The following is a 21,645-nucleotide window of genomic DNA, read 5'->3' on the forward strand; positions in this document are numbered from 1 at the left end:
CGGAGCAGTTTACTGCGCCGCTTTTTCTTTTCTGATGTAGCTGCAGGTGACTGTGTGTTCCGCTCAGTGATTCGGGTGCCGGAAGACGAGCCGGAGCGAAGCGGTCTGCGAGGCATGGCCGCCCAGGAGTTTTTGGTGGGCCTTCAGCGATGCGGGGGGGTCTTCTGAACCCCCCGGACGGTCGTGGTCGACGGGCCTAGGAGCACCCCAGCTGCAATTGTGGGAGACCGACTCCGGTGCTTCGACGTCCTGAGCAGTCTGGCAGTGTAGCTCCGGTCACTGAATGGTAAACTACAGCGACTGAAGGCCCTGGACTCCGGGGTAGCAAAGGCACTGGCCCAGGCTGCCCAGCAGAGGGGCTAGGCGATCTCACGGCAAAAATGTGCCGGAGGAGACGCTTTGTTGCGGCGCTGGCCTGCTGGACTCAGGGCCAAGCGCGATTGGGATGCGGGGAATGCACACAAGAAACACTGCCACCGTTGGCATTCGACTACCAGGCACGGCTCCCGGTTTTCCACGACTTGGCCTTCCCGAAGGGTGAAAGCGCACTGGTCGGCCTGGGATAGGCACGATACCGTCATGGTTAGAGCCGGCGCGATAAGATTCCTCCTTACTTGGGGGGTGACGAGGACCTTCCATGTCTGCAGCGCGCCGCATCACTGATGAGCCCTTGGCGCACTGTGAGTCGCGCCTACTGTGGTCCTCTTTCCTCTGGGTCGCCTCTGGGCGAGGCGAGATCGAGGGCCGGGCGCCGTTGGGGCCTGGGCGACGCGTGCTGACGGCGAACAAACAACACAGTGGCTGCGGTGCGATGTGGTGCGAGACCACGGAGTCCAATTTCTTGTGATTGATCCCCATGTCAGTCACTCTGACCAGCTTCTGGAATGCCAGCATTACGCTAAACCTACGGCCGTTGACTCTCCCAAACTCTGCAAAACTCTACACCGTCGCTTGTTTGTTCCACAGTGCTATCGAGACATCCTTACAAAATCTCACATGCTGCGTCCGCCAGGCGACTTAGTGCTGAGTTACAGCTTCGCCCCAGCTCGATGTCGTATGTCAAGGCGCTATCGTCCCCACAGTGTCGCTGTCCAGGTGCGTACGTTCCTATAAGCACCCCGCCCTGCTGTCAGTGATCATGTGGCCAAGACGCCAAGGTCTCTCTGAAGGCAATACGTTTGCTGGCCAAGTTTGGCATTGGCTGGGAATCGCTTGGCCTGGCTAACAGCGTCGAACGATTTGACTAGGATATGTGCAGAAGCAGAGCCAGAGCTTGACCCCAAATACCTGCGTTGTTCCCCCAGGGTTTCCAATCCTGAAGCTCATCTTTCAACATCAACCACTAGATCAGCATCTGCTGGCCTCTTTTACGTGAATGGGTATACCTTCTACCGACCTCGTCTCGGCTCATACGGTCCAACTTGAGCGTCTAGAGCAAGAACTCTTGAAGACCAACTTCCGAAATGGACTCTCCAATGCCGAGGCTGCTCATCGCCGTGAGTGTCACTCCCCGCCATCCCACACATCCGTCGGGGGTTTGGCTTATACAACCACCATGTTGTTACTGACACCCGCGTACAGTTCAGCAAGATGGGCCGAACACGGTTGAGGGAGCTAAAGGGTTATCCGTGTGGAAGATTCTCTTAAGACAGGTCTCGAATAGTTTGACCTGTGTTCTCATCGCCGTCATGGCAATCTCATACGCCATCAAGGACTATATAGAAGGAAGTGTCATTGCTGCAGTTATTCTTCTCAACATAGTAGTCGGGTTTTGGCAGGACTTCAACGCCGAGAAGTCCATCCGCGCTCTTTACGCACTTTCTGCACCCACGTGCAAGGTCATGCGCGACGGCGGCGCGACCACCATCAAGGCCGAGGACCTCGTGAGAGGCGACGTCGTCATGCTCAGTGTGGGCGACATCATTCCGGCAGACCTTCGATTGATTGATGGCCTCAACCTCACAACGGACGAGGCCCTCCTTACCGGCGAGTCCATGCCAATCAGCAAGCACCCGGAGGTCGTCCTGACCGAGGCCGACGTGCCGCTGGGCGACCGCGTCAACATGCTATATTCGGCCAGCACTATCACGCGTGGTCGAGGAAGCGCTGTCGTGGTGGCCACGGGTATGGGGACTGAAGTTGGCAAGATCGCTGAGATGCTGAGGGGCAAGCCGTCCACTGAGGGTTTGTCCCAAGCCACTCAATTGCTAATCAGGGTCAAGGCGACTGTCAACAGCATCCTCGGGTTTGACGGCACTCCGCTTCAAGTCAAGCTGAGCAAGTTCGCCCTGCTCCTCTTTGCACTGGCCATTCTTCTGGTTATCATCGTCTTCTCGGCCAGCAGGTTCAATATCAGCGATGAAGTTCTGATATACGGCATCTGCGTAGGCGTTGCGGTCATCCCTGAATCTCTCATTGCGGTACTTACTATTAGTATGTCCATTGGGACGAAAGCGATGGCTAGAGGCAACGTCATTGTCCGCAAGCTTGCAGCACTCGAGGCTGTCGGCGGAGTCACCAACATCTGCACCGACAAGACGGGTACCTTGACGCAGGGTAAAATGATCACGAGGAAAATCTGGCTCCGAGATGGATCCATGGCCACGGTAGAGGACTGCACGCACCCCTTCGATCCCACAAGTGGAAAGGTGGTCTGGGGCCCGTCGGATGGAGAAACAACAGAGAAGTCTAAATTGATATCGAGACTTCCGGACGGCGCTAAAGCCTTCGTTGAATGCATTTCGCTCTGCAACAACTCTACGATTACCGACGGGAAGGTTGGTGCTGCCGATGAACTCGCTGAGACATCGACAACATCAACGAATGCTCCCTCCAAGTGGACCGCGACTGGAGAGCCCACCGAGATTGCCCTCCACGTCTTTGCTATGCGCTTCGGTTTGAGCAAGAACACCATCGTCCAATCTAGTTCATCTAAGTTCGTTGCCGAGTTTCCCTTCGACTCTACCTGCAAGCGTATGACGGTTGTATACAAGAACTCGGATGGAGACTTTGTGGTATACACAAAGGGTGCCCTAGAGGCAATTCTCCCGCTGCTGGATGCTTCCACGGAACTGAAAGCCGAATTGACACAGAGGGCCGAGCCCATCGCTGCTGAAGGGCTACGCGTTCTTTGTATCGCGCAGAAGGTTGTTCCCGCCGATGATAAGATCCGCAGCGAGCGGGAGGCAGCCGAATGTGACCTGCTTCCACTTGGACTTGCTGGATTGTACGACCCTCCTCGCCCGGAAACACTGGTCGCCGTTCGCGAGTCCAAGCAAGCAGGTATCACAGTTCACATGCTGACTGGAGACCACATCAAGACGGCGACTGCAATTGCTCACGAAGTTGGTATCCTAAGTACTGGTATTGCATCTGGTGCAGCTGCCGAAGCTATTATGCCGGCTAGCTCTTTCGATGCATTAAGTGATGGAGAAATCGACAAACTAGAGAGACTTCCATTGGTTCTAGCGCGTTGTAGTCCATCGACCAAAGTCAGAATGGTTGAGGCATTGCATCGTCGCGGCGCATTCTGTGTCATGACAGGAGATGGTGTGAACGACTCGCCCGCCCTTAAGAAGGCGGATGTCGGTATTGCCATGGGTCTCAATGGAAGTGATGTGGCCAAGGAGGCCGCAGACATGGTTCTGACAGACGACAACTTTGCCTCCATCATCACTGCCATCAGAGAAGGAAGACGTCTGTTCCACAATATTCAGAAGTTTCTACTCCACCTTTTGGTTTCAAACATCGCTCAAGTCATTCTATTACTCATTGCCTTGGCTTTCAAGGACGCCGGGGGCCACTCTGTCTTTCCGCTTTCCCCATTGGAGATCCTCTGGGCAAACTTGATTACGTCCTCTTTCCTCGCTGTTGGTTTGGGATTGGAAGAGGCTCAGCCTGATATTATGCTCCGTCCTCCGCACAGTCTTCGAGCAGGCGTTTTTACCTGGGAGTTGATCATCGACAAGATGGCCTACGGTACTTTCATGGGATCTCTCTGTCTCGCCGCCTTTGCCACGACTTCATATGGCGCTTGGGGACCGAACCCCGAGATTCTTGGCGACGGATGTAATGCAGAATACAACTCCACTGTAAGTTATATTCCCAAATGGGGTTTCACTAAATGCTGGCAACTAAACTTTTCTATAGTGTGCAGTCGCGTTCCGTGCACGTGCAACCACATTTGCTACGCTGAGCTTCCTGCTTCTCATTACCGCTTGGGAAGTCAAACACTTCACTCGCTCCCTGTTCAATATGAACCCAGAGCTTTACACTGGACCGTTCTCAGTTTTCAAGACTGTTACTCAGAACAAGTTCCTCCTATACGCCGTGCTAGCCGGTTTTGTCATCACCTTTCCAGTGATCTACTTGCCGTTCGTTAACGACACCATCTTCAAGCACCACGGCATCTCCTGGGAATGGGGTGTTGTGTTTGCTTGCGTTGTTGTTTACATAGCATTGGTCGAGACTTGGAAGGCGGGAAAGCGCCGATTCCGCAAGGAGGAGACCACTGTGGTTACTGTTTAAAACAGTGCCCTGACTAGTGATGGAGAGTAGAACTCAAAAAGGGGTATGATGAGATGGGGGAAGCCGGGGATGGGGGAAGGGAATGAGGCAGTACACGGAGCCAGGGGACACCAGATTGGAATATTTGATAACACGTATGGAGTAGCTTTCTTTGATAGTAAACTGACCCTAGTCTCTCGTTACATTCTGTCTTTTCCTGAATAACTATATGCATGCGTACGATTGCTTTCATAAGTTCAAGTATCGCACAGGTTGTATTATGTACATGACCTGGACGCTCGGAGCGACATTGAGAGAATGACTTTGTGGCAAGTCTACGCATCACCAAACACTTTCTTGCCCTTGAACCAGGTCTGCTTGACCTTGGCTTGCAACAACTTCTTGGCGTCCCATTCCATGTCCACCACAGCAAAGTCAGCAGACCGCCCCACTTCCAGCTTGCCTGCACTGCCGTCGGCGAAACAGCTATACGCCGATCCTGCCGTAGCAGCCGCGACAGCGGCAGACAGCTCAAGGGCGAACTGAGGGTTGACGACAGTCTCGAGCTCGGGCTCACGAGCCGAGCGCCGGGTAGCCGCCGTGTACATGTTGGGGAAGGGTGGGTACGGTGCCGTGGGGGCATCGGAGCCCAGCGCGAGCACGGCGCCACCGTCGGCAAAGTCCTTGTAGGCGAAGGCGCGCCCACAGCGGCCCTCGCCCAGCAGCTTCGGCCAGGCGCGGAGGATGGCCGGGTCCGAGTGGACCGGCTGCACGGAGGCCGTGATGCCCAGCTTGCCGAGGCGCGCGGCGTCCTCGGGCTTGGTCATCTCGAGGTGCTCGATGCGGTGCCGGCGGCCGGGCGTCGTGTTCTGCTCCAGCGCGTCGATGGCCATCTTGCAGGCGTAGTCGCCGATGGCGTGCAGCGCGCACTGCAGGCCCGCCGCGTCGGCCTTCCTGACCACGGGCGCGATCTCCTCCAGCGTCCAGATCGGGCCCGAGTTGGTGCCGTTGGTCGAGTACGGCTCGAGCAGCGCAGCGGTGCAGGCGTCGATGATGCCGTCGCAGATGATCTTGATGCCCGCGATCCGGAAGTCTGGGCTCGTCTCGGCGTTCAGCTCTTTCCACAGCTCGATAGCCCTGTCGACCTGGGCCAGGTTCTCGGCCTCGTTCTTCTTGGGGGCGATGAGCCAGTGGGCCGCCAGTCTGATGGGCAGCTCGCCCTTCTGTCGGAGCGCGCGTAGCGCCTCCAATGAGTTCTCATCGAGGGCCATGTCGACTGCTCCTGTGTATCCAACTGCATTCAGGGCATCGATAGCCCCTTTCAGGGCAGCCACCTTGTCTTCCATGGGCGCCATTCTAGCAAGATGGGGCCAGATGATGAGCATGACGCATGACTCCAGGAGCAGACCGGTAGCTTTTCCGTCGCTATCCCTCTCGATGATTCCACCCTCGACCTCACCCTCATCAATGATCCCTAATTCCTTGAGGGCAGCGGTGTTGCACCACGTGCCATGCAGACTCTTTTCGTCGATGAAAATTGGCCTCGGGTCAATGTCATCCAACATATTGGCATGCACCTTGCCAGGCGTCATGGCGAACATCCATTCGTTGCACACAATCCTCTGTTTCTCGGGATGCGCTGCAGCGTACTTCTTGATAGTGGATTTGATGTCGTCCAGGTTCTTGCAGTGTCGTAGAGACAGACTCCTCATGGCCTGTCCCAGACTGAGCAGATGGATGTGGCCGTCGAAGAAGCCGGGCAGCACGATCTGGCCCTGCATATCTTGCTTTGCTGCGCCAGCTGCTTCGGCACTTGCGACCTGCTCATCGCTGAGGTTTCCCACATGGGCAATCTTGCCCGATGCGTCTGTCACGACGCACTCTGCGAAACTGTGGTTCTTCCCATCTGTACCACTGCTTTGGAAGAACTTTCCATTGTGGAAGATACGTGCAGTAGATTCAGTCATGTCGAAGAGGACTTTACTCCATTGTCAGTCTGTTGTCAGTCTGTTGCCAGTATGGTTTGATAGCATCACTAACACGGCCGCACGGGGTACGACGGAAGATAAGGAGCCGACCATCGCTTGGAGACGGGCCAAGGCCGATGCCGGCCGAGGGGCTAAGTCCCGGTCCCCACCAGGGGGACACGAAGCGTGGAGCTGATAACAAGCCGGACGACTCAGGAATGCAAGTTGCGATTCATGTGTGGAAATGAGGCTGAAGCGTGAAAACGAATGTAGTTAGAGCAATTGAGAGTATCCGATGGAAACCGCAGCAACTTCTTACTATGTATAGTGATCAAGTGCCGTTAAGTGAAGCTAAATGCACGCACAGGGCAGAACAGAGTATATTGCACCAATGAGCAGTCATGCATTTTCCCACCCATTTTCTTTAACGCCGGGCAGCCAGACATTACCTATGTACAATGGAAGTCTTACATAAAATCATCTTCAAACAATTGCCCGAAGACTTCAATGCTGGCCGTCTTCCATCATGAGGTGATCAAGTACACTTTCCATAGGCAGCTTGGCAGCCGTTGGCAGCCGTGCAATGCGCCGTCGTATTGCCACAGTAGCCGCTGTTCCCTATCAGCACCTGATTACGGTTTGTCATTGTCACTAGTCAAAACACTCACGCCACAGAGCAACAGGTCGATCCTGTAGCTGGACATTTATATCCATATTTCCCAGCGGAGACAAGCCCACAAGTTCCATCCGGCGAAATAGTAGTGCCGTTCTTGGGTGCGTAACAGGACGCCGTTGCGTTGGAGTACGGCCCTTGGCAGCCGTAGGAAGAGAGGCAATAGTCGTCCGTCGTGCCACAATACCCGCTGCTAGAACAGCATGGCTTATCGTTCAAGCAAGTATATCCCTTGTTGGCGCCGCCTTTCAGAAGACCGCAGGTGCCATCTGGAGTGGTGGCCGTCCACGCGGATGCGGCGAGGAGGAGCACCACAATCTGAGATGTGAGTGAGAACATTGTGGAAGTCTTGTGTCTCAGAGATCGTCACTACATGAAGATGCCTGGGCAAATTGTAAACCCAAGATCATTGACCTGGTCGGGATAGGCTTGGGTTATTTATCAGACCATGCAAAACCAGATAGACGGTTCCTGCGCTGGGAATATCTCAATTCGCTAGTCCGTCTCCGTCGTCTATGGATGAAGGATCTACTATATTGCCTGCACTATATCTGATACAGCCTTGTCGCTGATCAGCGTTGTATTTCCTGTCATGGAATGCTTCGATATTCTTTCCATCATTTAGCCGCTCACCGGCGCCACCGGCGTGTCTCCCAGCATATTACCGCGGAGGCGGGACGACACGGCAGATCGGATTAGGAATGCAGGAACGAGAGGCCAATATCTTGGCTTCTTTATTCCCGTAGCCAATTGCAGGCCGTAATTCTCGCACATCGGAAGTCGGTCAAATACGTCGGCTCTCAGTGTATAGTCCGCTCGATTTACGCCTGAAGAGGGCAAACTCAGATAGAGAAACGCGCTAGCATTGATATTAGTTAGCGAATAGTACAAAATGAATCAAGTAATCTCTTGCTTTCGCGCCGCAATGTTCTTACAGGCACATTCGTTTTCAATGTTAGTATGTACAAGCCATTTCTTGCTGCAAATGAACCGCATTTGAGTGCTGACTCATCCGTGCCGCTCAGAGTAGATCCTAGTCATGTGACTGCCTATTTTCAATCTTCTGAAAATCGCTCACACGTTATCCCTGAGATTATGTCTGGCAAAGTCGATGGAGTTTGAATTTTTTACCAACTACCTTGAGGATCATGACAACGGATCCCTTTCCCAGAACGCACTCGCAGCAAGGCCGCCGAGAATTGCGGGGCCAGCTCCTCGCGGCCAACGATGAATTCGTTGCTAAAATCCCGAAGGTCGAGCTCCACGTGCATATAGAGGGAACCTTAAGCCCGGAGCTCAGGTGGAGGCTGGCTAGGCGGAACGGTATTGGCGTCCGACTGAGTACCAACAAGGAATCGAAAGAACTGCAGTCCCTAGAAGAGGTGGAGTGGGCGTACGGGGATGTCATCTCTAGCGCGCAGCTGCCGTTATACGCGGACCGCCCGCCCTCCGAGATGCCGCCGACATTCTTCGAGGCGTATTATAGCGGGTGCGAGGTGCTGAGGACAAAACAAGACTTCTTCGATCTCGCGCTCGATTACTTTGCGAACCGCGCGGCATCAATGAATGTCCGGTACTGCGAGGTCTTCTTCGACCCGCAGAGCCACACTTCAAGGGGTGTTTCTTGGGAGGACATGATGGGAGGACTAAGCGAAGCACAGCAGAAAGCTGAGGCGGAGTATGGCGTAAGATTGTGATCCTGCTGAAAGACGTGAGAGGCGTGACTAACACTCCGCTATAGATCAAGTCCGGATGGATTATGTGCTTCCTCCGCGATGTATCCCTCTCGTCAGCCCTGGAGCACTACCGGGAGGCAATGTCGTATCGGGACATGATTGTTGGCTTTGGCCTCGACTCCAACGAAACAAACCACCCGCCGTCCCTATTCGAGGACATCTTTGCGCGGGCCCGGCGCGACGGCTTCCGGATCACGGCGCACTGCGACGTGGGGCAGAAAGACACGCACAAAAACATCCACTACGTCGCGTCGACCCTCGGGGGCGGTGCCGGCGCCGATCGTGTCGACCATGGACTAAACGCCGCGGATATCCCTGAGCTCACAGATCTGATTACTCAAAAGAGAGGCATAGGCATGACTATATGTCCTTGGGCGTATCTACGTCGAATGACGTACCAGGAAATGGCCATTAAGATGCAAGTACTGATTTCTGCAGGAACAAAACTATGCATATCCAGCGACAGCCCTGCGTATATGGATGATAGCTGGATCCTTCATAACCTTCTGCTAGCAAAACAGATGGGCAACCTGTCGGACGGAGATGTCTTATCCATGATGAAGGTTTCGGTCGAGATGTCGTGGGCACCGCGCGAGGTGAAGGCGGACCTTCTCCGCGAACTGGAAACCTTTGGACAAACGTATTCATAGTAGACTTTCTAATTAATATCGTTTCAAAGATCACCTTAACTTTTAACAAATTGGGAAGCTAGACAATACAATCAGGTAAAGGCGAAGCATTCACCTACATAATGCACCAGTTACATAAGCTCCCATGCCTCGGGACAGGGTGAATTACTTAGAATACGTGACTTGCCTCAATCGCAGCTGCACACTGCTCCTGAATTTCTTGAACCATTTGAAGTCTAAGCTAAACCCCTGCCGGAAAGTTGCGATCAGTTAATCGGCTGTGAAGCCAAGGATATTATGAACATCTACGCAATCAATAGGTCCTCCTGCCCGCCGTGATTATTGTTGAGGTGACCTATTGATGGTGTGACCTTATTGTAGCTGCCCGGTATGGGTGATCCTATCAAGTTCCTGCAATTGAACCTCCAGTTCAAGCAGGCGCATATGTCAGAGGATGAAACGTTCAGTTCGAAATTGTCTATGTTGAGCATAAATATGAGCACGTGAATCTTGCCGATTGCTGCAACTTCGACGATGTACGGAATTAAAGCCACAGTTATCTTGGCACCACTTGAACGATGTGGCGTCAGCAGCTCGATTACCCGCTGCGAAAACTCCGTCTGACACCGGCGATTGAAATACCAGCTTCGCCTCAAAGTAATTTGGCATTTACCTGTCCTATAAACTCAAAATGGCGAAGCAATGTTGGTTTCGCGGCGGCTTCTCGAAAGAACGCCTTTATACATTAGAAAAGCCTTTGCGAATTCGGAAAACCCTCTCTGCAGGCCTAAGTGGTATTCTATCATACTTGTAAGAATTCGCCTCACTCAATCTGAGTTCAATACCTCAGATCCGCGCTGAACGCCAACAACCTAGAAACAACAGTCAGTATGGCAACATCGTCAACATTCGAAGCATCTTTGGCCATCACACACATAGGAACAGCAACAGCACTAATTGAGCTGGGTGATGTCACATTGATTACGGATCCGTACCTATCACCTGCCGGGTCCTCAAGGGATGTGGCGCCAGGTGTATCGCTGACCAGCCATTACACCCCGTCCCGGACTCTTGAAACGCTACCGCCAATTGACGCTGTGCTCCTGAGCCATGAGGACCACCCAGACAACCTCGACAGTCTTGGCAGGCGCCTGCTTGACGGCCGAAGGGTGCTGACTACAACTGACGGTGCTCGAAAACTTGGTCCAAGACCAGGAGTGCGCGGCATGAAACCTTGGGAAATCGTCGAATTGAGTATCGCAAGGAAGCGGTTTCAAGTGACAGCAACCCCATGCCAGCATTTGCCAGGTGGTGAATGCATTGGCTTTATACTCAGTTCGCCCGACTTTGGGACTACACATGGTCTGCCTAACGCCATCTACTTCTCTGGAGATACGGTCTACACAGAGGAGCTAGCTCAGATTCGTACCAGATTCCACATTTCCGTGGCGTTGCTCAATATTGGCGCTGCAGTAGCAGAACTGCCTGGTGAGGCTGAACCGATCCTAATCACCATGGACGGCAAACAAGCAGCTCAGTTATCCCGTGACATTGAGGCCGATATATTGATACCCATGCACTTCGAATCATGGGATCACTTCACAGAGGGTAAGGCAAAGCTATTAGAAGCATTTAAGGAGGAAGGCATCATCGAGAAGGTGCTATGGTTGGAGCCCGGGACCAAGACCAAGGTTTTTTAGATCATAGCAAACAGCCTCCCTCAATAAATTTGTGATCCAATCGTTTTCAACGTCACAGATTTGATCGTTCAAAATTCTCTGATGCATGCACCATCCCGCAGCCCAGCGAGACGCTCAAGAGCAGGTAATGATCTGCATGCAATTGCTCCAACGCGGAACGCATTTGCGGACTGGAGGGCGCTCCGCCATCCTTCACCAGATGAAGACAGCGGGAAGGGACTAAGATACGCCGGGTAACGCTCAGCTGAGTGACTAGGACCAACCTGTAAGATTCTGAAGGATTCTAACTGAGCCTCCCTGGTTGGTGTTTCTGAAGAAGCGATAGGTTTATTCAACGTCGTTCACAACACTTGGTTAATGCTCAAATCCTTCGGCAGACCGCTACCCGAACAAGACCTCGTCAATCAAGTTGGGTCCAGAAACATTTTGACGCAGTATTTTCAAACAGGACAATGATGTTGGAGATAAAGTGGTCAAGTGGGAATTTGAGAAAGCCCGAGAGCATTACAACGAGTTGACGTTGAACTACTTGATCAAGTGGAAGCACCACGCAGCGACCTGCCAGCCTGTGAGGGATATGAAGGGCCAGGATGAGTACCTGCTGAAGTGGTATGCGGAATTTCTCGATAAACCGGGCCCGCCAGCGTGTAACGGTAAGCCGTCAGGTGATTACTAGGGCTAGTGGGTGTGGTAGAGGAATACCCAACTTTCGATAGAGCATGCAAAAGCGCGGATCGCGCGCCCGTTTGCATTAGATCTCTCGATTAATATTACATCAATTGGGCACCCCGTACATGAGAATTGCCTTTTGTGGCTCACAAGACCGTGACACAGCACAGGCAAAGCCACCACAGTCAGCGGGGAACATGGAGGGTGGAGCTACGAGAAAGGTCATGGCCTTCTGGGATTGAAGCTCATTCGCTATACAGAGCAAACAACAGGCGCTATAGGACAGTTGATATGCGGGAAGTAAGAACTAAGACTACTTGGGCAGGTACTCAAAGACAGGGCGCAGTCCCCGCGAGACCGGGAAAGCTTGTCAAAAGCTTGAAACGAGGTTAGTATGCGAGCGGGGGGTTCTTATTGGTCCCTTAGGACTGCGGGGAGGTAGATGTAGATCTCTGACGCTGACCACCCAATTGCTTATACGAATCTCAGCGTTGGCCAATCGCCAACACGCTTGCGCTTTCACACCAGACAGTAGGACAATAATCTCCGTCATGGACACTAGGTTGGGACCTTCACAGCCAGATCTGTTTGTTACCAATATCGCCAGTAGTTCATAGTTAGTGTACGGAACCTTGCACAGCTACCTTGATAATTCCGCAAAATTAGCTATAAGATTTGTACCAAGTCGTTTTCTAAGACCTTGGTGGAGATTTAGTGAGATGATATGGAGGAGGGATAGTTGTTGTATATCACCAGCTGTTTCTTGTCCTTTCTGGAACTTAGAAAGGCTGTGGTTTGCTACTGAGAAGGATTAGGTAGGATTGGGAAGGATTGGAAAGGATTGTGAATAATTGAAAAATAATGGAAGAAGCAGTATAACTGCCAAGCCGATTGGAGCAGATTGGGAAGGATGGGAAGGATTGGCAAGGGTTGGGGAGAACTGAAAAAGACTGTAAGCAGTATAACTGCCTAGATGAAACAGTGGCGTAAATACTGACTGTTAACGCCTGATGACGATGGCAACGAGAAATTCTCACCCTCATCTTCGGAGCGGACGAAGTGATGCTGGATTCCCTTTGACGATCTCTCGCGTGGCCGTTTAGCTAATTTCTTTACGTTTGGATAACCCCTTCTATCTACTGCTGAGTGACTGTATTTGCAGGGGCCTTGAAAAGTATATAAAGTCGTCTTGTGTCGTTCATTGTTCCCCCTTAGAGACCGAGCAGCTCACACTTTCTCATCAATCTACGAGGCCCAAACACAGAATCCCATCTAAAAGATCATCACCCCCTTACGGACGCCATGCATTTCACCGCTATTCTCGCTGCCCTCGCTGTTGCGGCAAACGCAGCCCCTACGAGCTCTTTTCCTTCCGAGAAAGCTCGTGCAGCTCTTGGTAAGCAGTACCCTTGTTGTATTGTCCAATGGACATCCGTTGCGTACACAACATCCATACTTAGATTTGAATGTTCTGGCTAACGGTGGTTTCCAAATAGTAACTCGCGATGTTTGTAAGAACATTGACGGCTACGAGACATGCACTTCAAACTGCAGCGCGCTTGAACCAGGCTTTGCTTGTACTATCGCCTGCCTCATCGCTTATTGCCCATAGCTTTTTACACCTAGAAACCGAAGTTGTAGCAACGCTATAAGGTAGTGAGAGGTATTCTAGCTTACTGGGAATGTAGATAGTCCTATTTCAAGGGAGGTTGCACCTGTCGACGGCGAAACGTTGAAAGGCTTGGGACGAAAAAGGTCAGCTCGAAAGCCGTCTCACTAGGCTAATCAACGGGCTGCCCTTTATATATACCGGTATAGGGCCATTCAGGGTCAGGATACACATGGCCTGTTACGGAACAGCTTGTATTTAAGGCTTGTAAAAGGCCAGCCGTTCTTTCACTTTCATAAACATGACAAAATCCGTTACACTCGGCACCTCACGCAAGCGACAGCCTAAGACGAGATTGGTATATGTATCAGGACCAAACGCCGATCGGCCGTTTGATATCATTCAAACCAGATTATGAACTAATCGCGCTGTATGAAACAAGATCTCTGACAGTGATTCGAATGGAAACCGATTTACGGCACGAAACTCTGTAAATGACTGAAAATCCGAACTTCCTCCGCCAATCGGTTCCTTTACATGTGTAGGTTGCAATGTCGAATTTTTCACAAACGCTTTATTACGCGTAAGCTGCAATGTTAGCAGCAGAGCTGACCAGACCCTGACCGGCTCAACCAGTAGGAATTTCCCCTTGCCCTTTTGTTTCCTACCGTGCAAACATCTTGCGCCTGTTGAGTTTCTTGTCGAACGCTTGAACATCGGCCAGTTGGGTCAAATTTAACAACAGCAATTCATAAGAGTGCATGCTGCCCCTGAAAGCCAAGTGCAGTGATTGAGCGGACGAAACATCTCGGACCGTGTATATGCCGTGGTATGAAGACGCGTATCCAGGTTTGGGGGCAAACTGTGCAATGACACTGCGGCCCAACGCACCATTGGCGCCTGTCAGACGAAAGGACCCTCTGAGGTATGACGAGGCAACCTGCCCCTCGCTGCTTTCGGAAACTGTAGAGGGTAACATTAGGGGATCGATCCAGCGGTTTGATGCAGAGCAGAGAGTATTGGGTAAGCAGAGTGGTCAAGAGAAGGCTACCTCGACCTTGCAATGATGAGGTCTAACAAGGGGCGACCTGTCCGTTCTATCTAATTTATATCACGGCGCTTCATGCGGGTGGCGTCTTGGCCGCCCCCATGACTACGTTACATCACTCCCTGTGTATTCTTTCGCTCCTCCTATGAACACGCCTATCTGATAGATGCCGCACTCCTATCTCGAAATGGTAGTGCGTCTTGCATTGTAGGAGACTAACTGTCTTTCTAAATCCAAGCCTTGGTAGTAAGGTACATAAGGAAGGTATGCGGGAACGTTCTCTAAAAAAACCAAACGATTTCAAGACTCTAGCTCAAACAATAGGCATTCACTCGATTATCCCTCTTCTTCAACGGCACGATATGGGATACGATTTCGCAGATGTCTCCATATCTTGTCAGGCAGCTGTGATCCAACCGGTGTAGGTGTCAAACCCACTCCCGTGCTCCTCGTCGCAGATCTGGCCCCAGAAGTCAATGATCTGCTGGTTGTCGGGTTCATCAAAGCTTCGAATGAAAAGCGTGATGGTGGGTTTGAGGAGATTACCGAACTGGGTCGGCTCCTTGACGTATAAGGCCAACTTGTCCAGGCGACGCAATATTTCCTCGTAGTCCTTTTTGGTTCCCAAAAGTGTTACAGTGGGACGTATTTGAAATAAGCCTGCAGCGTTCCCATCGCCACAATGGAAGCCACCACAATGTCATGCTGTGTGGTGGTGGTAAAAGCAGGCGTGATCCAACCCTTGATCTCGGCGTCGACGACGTTCTGCGAGACAAGGACACCAATCTGCTTTGCGAGGTCGGCGTAGTCGACGTTGTAGCGATTCGGGGCGTTGTATGTGACGACTAAATTCTTCTTCCCCTTGTGGGCGGCGAACGGGCCCATGAAGTTTCTGTGCATATTTGTTAACGTATGCGCCAAACTTAATTAATGATGGCCAGCCATAAATCTTCCGGTCGGATGCGCAGGCGGCGGTGGAGACCGTAGGCAGTCGTCACGAGGCTCACAAAGCCATTGTTCTCAGCTTGTAGCACACCTGGAATCCCGTCCGCATCGAAGGACGACTGAATCAGGTCGCCATGGCGCCTGTCCGGATCGATGCGGTCAAGGATCTGCTTGGCATGGTCGAGGGCTTGCGGGGGGCGGGTGAGGTTTGCCCCATGCGCTGTTGTCTTGATTGTGACAGGCATCGTGGAGGACTGTGGAACCGCGTCGTTGAAAACTTGGTGATGCAGCTTGAGCTTAGGCCGAAGTATCATGCCGTGAAACATTCCTCGCTAGGCCGCCTGACGCCCGTTCTATATGGGTGGTGCGGGGGAGTTCAGCATCAATACCAATTCCAGACAACAGACAAACGGCAATCTTGGCAATCCTAGTCACACGGTAACCCCAAACCTATTGGTAGCCAAGTAAAAACACATGTGGGGAGGTGGCGTGCAGTACAGTGTGCGATTTGTGCGCCATAAGTTCCCTGATCGGATTGCAGCCAGCCGCCAAGATTGCCATGTTCCCAAGCGCTCGCTTGTGGGTTGCGCAGTTGTCCTGTTATGATATTATATTTTACGGTCACGTCAGGGGGGCATATCGGTTGGCCCAATCACATGAGACGCAGGCACGCCCCTGTTGTCTTTTAATATAAAGTCAAGGCGGGGAATATAAAGTAACTCCGAGAAATAGACTTCACCTATGGAGAATATAAAGTTACTCCGAGAAACAGACTTCACTTATATATAAAAGCCCGAGAGGCCCTTCCTGACTACTGATGCATTTATTGCGTGCTCGGTGCCAACGGCTGCCGTTCGAGTCTCTGAATTGCAGAATACGGATTTAGTTCTTGAGCTGCGACTCCAACCTCTTCACCAAATCCGCCCTCGCATCCCGACAGAAGCCCGCTACATCAACATCGCCAATTATGCTCAATCTCTCATTAATCTCCTTCTCGATCTTGGCGAAATCCTTCCCGACGCCCTCGGCCCGCCACTCGTAGCTGTCGCCGATGAAGCGGCTGCTCCGCACCAGCCACTGGGCGCGCTCCCTGCGCGCGGCGTCGTAGGCGGCGAAGACGGCCTCGAGGTCCGCGGGCGTGCGCACGTGCTCGTCCGCCAGCAGGTCCGCCAGCACGGCGCTGTCCTCGACGCAGAAGCCGGCGCCGGAGCCGTGGTGGGGCGAGGTCGCGTGCGCGGCGTCGCCCGCGATGCACACCCGGCCCTTGTAGTAGGTGTGCGGCGGGTTGTCGGCCGTGTCGAAGATAGCCCACTATTTTCGAGTTAGCACCCGTGCTAAAGGTATGTAGCCTTTCGCTAGGTCGCAGTGCAGCAAAAAAAAAAGCAAAACAGTTGCTGGGAACATGTAAGAGCAGACAGAACATACAACACTGAGCTCCTCGCTCGTCAGCCGCAGCAGGCTCGTGACAATGCGCCCGTAGCCCGCGAAGTCGCGCAGCGCATCCTCGCGCCGCGCCGGGCGCGCCAGCCGCTCGCGGTCGGGCCAGTCGTCCTCGGTGGTGCGGAAGGCCACAATGTTGAGCTGCTCCCCGCCGCTGACGGGGAACGTCAGCACGTGGCCGCCGGGCCCCATGTGCATGCAGGCGTTGCGGGCGCGCTCGTCGCCGACGGCCGCGACCGCCGCCGCCATCGGCACCAGCCCGCGGTACGCGTACTTGTGCGTGTAGCCCGGGTGGGCGGCGGCCGGGTTGTCGTCGGCGACGAGCAGCTGGCGCACGCGGCTCTTGATGCCGTCGCAGCCGATGACGGCGTCGGCGGTCTCGGAGGAGCCGTCGCGGAAGCGCAGGACCAGGCGGCCCGCGTCGCCGGGCGTCGCCGGCACCTCGATGTCCTCCAGCCGCTTGCCGAAGCGGGCCTTGTCGGCCGGCAGCAGCTTGACCAGCTCGTCGAGGTAGTGGGCGCGGTGCACGCCGGCCTGGCCCAGGCCCGTGCGGATGGTGAAGGCCTCGCGGTCGTGGTCGGCGGTGCCGTCCAGGTAGTCGAACCAGACGTCGCGCTTCGAGTCCCAGCCGTTGACGGTGCAGGCGCGCTCAAAGGCCTCGAAGACGCCCGGGTGGATGTGCTTCATGGCCTGGAGCGCATTGGTGGTGAACGACACGCCGGCCCCGATCTCTGCGAAGCCGGCCGCGCTCTCGTAGAGTATGGCGGGCACCTGGCGGTAGTGCAGCGCGATGGCGAGCGTGAGGCCGGCAATTCCGCCGCCGACAATGGCGACCTTGAAGTCCTTGGGTTGCGGGAAAGTCATGGCGGATAGGGGCCCTCGGGGACTTTGTCCGACGGGAGAGTATGCTCAGCGACTTGCTGTAGGATTTCCGCTCCAAATTGTTCTCTTGTCAGAATAGAGACAGTCTCTATTTACTTCTTGCACAGGTTGGTTTCTACTATTTCGTTCAACATGACATTCACGAAAGCTGGCTGTCTTCGTGACCTCTCCCGCCTTTTAGCCACGCTATTATAGTCTACCTCGGGAGTGTTCGTGAGGAGAGCCCGGACTCCGGATTGCGGGCCCGACGATCCTCGCGGCGCGAGATGTAGTGTGTCGGCACTCGCTCAACCTATAGTGAGTGCCGTGGCCAGCTCCCGAAGGGACCTAACTTAAAGCTGCTCAGAAACGTCGAAGTGGGATATGCGCCTTCCGCGCGTAGTCCTGCCCTTTCCCCTGCACGTCTGCGTCCTGGTGATGGTAGTAAGGTTGTGGTTGCACGTAGGCCGCACCCAATGTAGACATGTTTCCGCAGTTCTGATGGCTTTCGCGAGGGCCTTGTGAGTTGGACATGACACGCAATAATGCTAGCCCAGATGCTTCAGGCACGTGGCTAACCCGGATGCCAGGTTGAGAGCGGGTTGGAAGCTGACGTTGTGGGTTCCTTCCACTTACCGGCACCAATGCGTCTTTAGCTGGAAGAAGACCGGCTGGGGTTTCTAACCAGATAGAGCAAAGGAGTTGAACTGGTTTGTGGAGATAGCATGTCCACACAATGTGCATGCAACTTGGTCATTCGTACTATGTATACCACAAAGTTTCGGTTAGCTTTGCCGACAAGGATCTATTTTCTGCCCCTTGCAGCCAAGTTGACACGGCAGACACCGCGCCACGTTTCTACGCTAGAGCCATTGTATAGAGGTAGAACAGTGAACTACAGTAGCACAGCAGTAATCCACAGAATCAAGAAATAACGGCTCGCGGCTTGGTGATTAACGTTCAATACATTATTATTGTCCCTTTGATAATACTAGTCATTCAATCATAAACGCGTCGCTCCTAATCATGACCACTCGAGCCTAGAAATCAAGATCCGACGCCGTGTCGCCCCCATCAGGGCGACGTTACTCCTCCGGGATAACAACACAAATCATACATCAGCCTCAACTTCACTCGAGCTTCTCGTCCTGTTCGTCGTCGTCTTCCTCCTCCAGCTCCCAGTCTCGCCAGTCTGTGCCCCTGATCCAGCTCACGCCCTTTCGCCACGTGCCTTCCCGGATCGCTCGTGCATCCCTCTCGTAAACAGCACCCGTGATTGCAAGTGCCAGGACGAACACCCACACGTCGCCTCCCTTCATGGCCTTCCACCAACGCCTCTTGACGCCCACCTTCCACAGCGAATCCACGCTTGTTCGGGCGCTGTACAGGAAGACGCCGCGGCCCTGTTTTCTCTCCACGAAGCCCCACATGCCGGCCAGGAACCCGCCCAGGAAGAAGCGCTGGGTCGGTAGGAAATGACGGGGCAGCCAGGCCTGGAAGAAGCAGATGCTGGCCCACGCAGTCGAGATGGCGCCGGTGACGAACGTGGAAAGGCGTAGCGTACGGCTCAGCAGACGGGTGAGCACCGTCACCGGGGCGTTGTACAAAGCTTTGTAGCGCGGCAGGACCAAGAGGGAGTAAAAGACCAGGAAGAAGCGGCCCATGCGCGGGAACGAACGCACCCAGAAGGAGAGGTAAGTACGGAGGCAGCTTGGATCCTTGGGATGCAACGTTGCGCAGCTCAAGGAGTTGATCAGAGGGTGGGCCTGCGCGGTCAGGGGCGCAATGGCTGTCAGCGTTGATGGGAGGGTCTCCTGGTTAGGGAAAAGGGTAGGGCTGATGTATGGCCTGTAACATGTCAGTTTTCCCCATAATACGCTGAACAAGGAAGCAGGGGCGAGAAACTTACGGCCAGTTGAGCTTGGCCATCTGCGCCAGACTGTCGGCCACATCCCACGGCGATGGCCATTTGACACCAGCCGGGAGATCCTTGGGCGCGCTGTGCAGATACTCGGAGGTTCCCTTCCATATAAAGTCGACATAAGGGACGGGGGAGCAGTCCCGGTCAAAGACGACAGCGTGCAGCAGCTGACCAAAAGCGAAGGGCTGCAGCATCCAGCTTCCCCACCACCATGGCCTCTCGCGCTTCACCATGCCCTTGCCTCCCACGCGGGCTTTCCAGCCCCAGATGAAGCCGTCGTCCTCCAGCAGGTTCCAGCCGAACTCCAGGGCACGAAACATGGCGTAAATGGCCACCGATACGCGTACCTGCTGGGCTGGGTAGACGCCCAGAGCGAGACCGGCCAAACTCGCACCCACGGCCGGGGCGTAGGGCGAGGTCAGGGTCTGGGTGGTTCTGGGATTGCGCGCTCGGAAGGGCTCGGCAGAGGGATCTAGGAGCTGGGCGCGCAGGCGGTTGAGGAAGCGGAACAGGAGTCGATATAGAAGGAGTATGGTCGAGAGGGATAGGGATAGGCGGAGCGTTGACGACTTGTAGAACGGCTCTTTCTTCTTGTTCGTGGGTAGCCTGCACATAGTTGAGTTAGCAATCAGCTGAAATGGGGCGCAGAGGCGCAAAAGTGCACCACGTACTCTTTCTGTCCCTTGACCCTTGCTATAATGATCTCATATGCCTTCATACCAATCCCCGTGGCCACAAACAAGCGCAGCGCATGTCTGATGGCCCTCGCATTGTACGTATCGCCTCTGCTCCCTCCTGAAGACGCGCCATCGGCTCTTCCTTTGCCCTTGGCCTTGGTCTTGCCGGCATCTTGTTCTCTGCCGCCGCCGCCGTCCATGTACTTTTCGACGGCGTGGACACTGGGCGCCTTACGCCTCAGCAGCCGGGAGCGCGACAGCACGTACTTGTGCAGCGACTCGTACTCGCGGGCCGAGATGGTGTATCGCAGGGCGTTGCGCAGGATCGGGTCCGCGGCCGACTTGGGCATGGACTTTGACGAAGCTCGGGGTCGCGATGCTGGGCTGGACTTGGGCATGTCGATCGGAGGGACCCTCGAGGGCCCTGCTTCCGACGACATTCTGTATGGCGGACTGTGTTTTTTCTGATGCTCTCAGCCCGTTATCCGGTTATCCCGGGGGTGCGTTTCGTTGTGTCTCCGGGTCGACACGTCGTGGAGGCAGATGTGTGTGCAGTGCCAGACAGCTTCCTGACCATTGGGCTTCAAATCAAAACATGGATGGCCGACTCAGCCGGGTGACGAGAGGACTGATTAGCTTGGTCCGCAGCAGCCGTGACAGTTTTCTCGTAGCGATGGGTCGCAGTCATCAAAGCAGTGCGCCCACATGTCATACACACGTAAACAGAAAATCCGGAGACGTGTGCGTGTGTTGGACGGGGCTTGCATTTGGCATGAAGCTGCAATCTTAACGCATCTGCAAAAGCCGAGGCTGAAATTGCATGTGAGCTGGCGGCCCCCTCGGCCGCCCGGACACCAATGGCACATGGATCTTAGGGGACCGATGAGCCCATGAGCTGGGGAAGCCCTCCCCACCTTAAGGTCAATCGTAGTGGGTGATTGGTGCCGTCATCGCCTGGGGGCCTGGGGAAAGCTTGGGGGTTCCACTGTAAATCTCCCCAGCTCGTCCCAAGTCATTCGTGGGCGCAGATCAGCCACCTGAGCAGTCTTGGATGTGGCATTTGACAGAGAGTAGTTATCACTCGAGAATATATCTCGTTGGATCTGGGGAATGCCACTATCTGCACTTGATTTGACCATGTTGCCGATTGATGTTCGAGGAGTACACAATGATAAAGCCATCATCTTTACAGTGGTATGCTTCATCCTCCAACGACCCTCGTGACCTGGGTAGTGGACACCATTTTCTGCTGGTCCAATCTGCC

At 54.0% G+C, this 21,645-nt stretch overlaps 9 protein-coding genes across 9 annotated transcripts; 3 read left to right on the forward strand and 6 right to left on the reverse strand.

Moving 5' to 3' along the window:
* Positions 1–1,375: 1,375 nt before the first annotated feature.
* On the forward strand, positions 1,376–4,527 carry JN550_008941 (uncharacterized protein; the record flags this gene model as incomplete). Its single annotated transcript, XM_049320957.1, has 3 exons — positions 1,376–1,496; positions 1,582–4,091; positions 4,150–4,527. The coding sequence occupies 3 exons, from the start codon at positions 1,376–1,378 to the stop codon at positions 4,525–4,527; spliced, it is 3,009 nt and encodes a 1,002-aa protein (XP_049169057.1).
* A 314-nt stretch (positions 4,528–4,841) lies between these two features.
* On the reverse strand, positions 4,842–6,473 carry JN550_008942 (uncharacterized protein; the record flags this gene model as incomplete). Its single annotated transcript, XM_049320958.1, has 1 exon — positions 4,842–6,473. The coding sequence occupies one exon, from the start codon at positions 6,471–6,473 to the stop codon at positions 4,842–4,844; it is 1,632 nt and encodes a 543-aa protein (XP_049169058.1).
* Positions 6,474–7,008: 535 nt separating this feature from the next.
* JN550_008943 (uncharacterized protein) lies at positions 7,009–7,485 on the reverse strand (the record flags this gene model as incomplete). The annotated part of the gene is made up of 2 exons (XM_049320960.1): positions 7,009–7,084; positions 7,142–7,485. The coding sequence occupies 2 exons, from the start codon at positions 7,483–7,485 to the stop codon at positions 7,009–7,011; spliced, it is 420 nt and encodes a 139-aa protein (XP_049169059.1).
* An 809-nt stretch (positions 7,486–8,294) lies between these two features.
* Positions 8,295–9,532, forward strand: JN550_008944 (uncharacterized protein; the record flags this gene model as incomplete). Its single annotated transcript, XM_049320961.1, has 2 exons — positions 8,295–8,831; positions 8,888–9,532. The coding sequence occupies 2 exons, from the start codon at positions 8,295–8,297 to the stop codon at positions 9,530–9,532; spliced, it is 1,182 nt and encodes a 393-aa protein (XP_049169060.1).
* An 869-nt stretch (positions 9,533–10,401) lies between these two features.
* Positions 10,402–11,211, forward strand: JN550_008945 (uncharacterized protein; the record flags this gene model as incomplete). The annotated part of the gene is made up of 1 exon (XM_049320962.1): positions 10,402–11,211. The coding sequence occupies one exon, from the start codon at positions 10,402–10,404 to the stop codon at positions 11,209–11,211; it is 810 nt and encodes a 269-aa protein (XP_049169061.1).
* Positions 11,212–14,934: 3,723 nt separating this feature from the next.
* On the reverse strand, positions 14,935–15,437 carry JN550_008946 (uncharacterized protein; the record flags this gene model as incomplete). Its single annotated transcript, XM_049320963.1, has 2 exons — positions 14,935–15,150; positions 15,231–15,437. 2 exons carry the CDS (start codon positions 15,435–15,437, stop codon positions 14,935–14,937), a joined length of 423 nt encoding a protein of 140 aa, XP_049169062.1.
* A 23-nt stretch (positions 15,438–15,460) lies between these two features.
* JN550_008947 (uncharacterized protein) lies at positions 15,461–15,727 on the reverse strand (the record flags this gene model as incomplete). The annotated part of the gene is made up of 1 exon (XM_049320964.1): positions 15,461–15,727. One exon carries the CDS (start codon positions 15,725–15,727, stop codon positions 15,461–15,463), a length of 267 nt encoding a protein of 88 aa, XP_049169063.1.
* Positions 15,728–16,364: 637 nt separating this feature from the next.
* JN550_008948 (uncharacterized protein) lies at positions 16,365–17,786 on the reverse strand (the record flags this gene model as incomplete). The annotated part of the gene is made up of 2 exons (XM_049320965.1): positions 16,365–16,793; positions 16,908–17,786. 2 exons carry the CDS (start codon positions 17,784–17,786, stop codon positions 16,365–16,367), a joined length of 1,308 nt encoding a protein of 435 aa, XP_049169064.1.
* Positions 17,787–18,913: 1,127 nt separating this feature from the next.
* On the reverse strand, positions 18,914–20,821 carry JN550_008949 (uncharacterized protein; the record flags this gene model as incomplete). Its single annotated transcript, XM_049320966.1, has 3 exons — positions 18,914–19,631; positions 19,693–20,310; positions 20,376–20,821. 3 exons carry the CDS (start codon positions 20,819–20,821, stop codon positions 18,914–18,916), a joined length of 1,782 nt encoding a protein of 593 aa, XP_049169065.1.
* Between the last annotated feature and the right edge of the window lie 824 nt (positions 20,822–21,645).

The sequence above is a fragment of the Neoarthrinium moseri genome (genome assembly GCF_022829205.1).
Source record: "Neoarthrinium moseri strain CBS 164.80 chromosome Unknown scaffold39_Wmoseri_CBS_16480, whole genome shotgun sequence".
Taxonomy (NCBI): domain Eukaryota; kingdom Fungi; phylum Ascomycota; class Sordariomycetes; order Amphisphaeriales; family Apiosporaceae; genus Neoarthrinium; species Neoarthrinium moseri.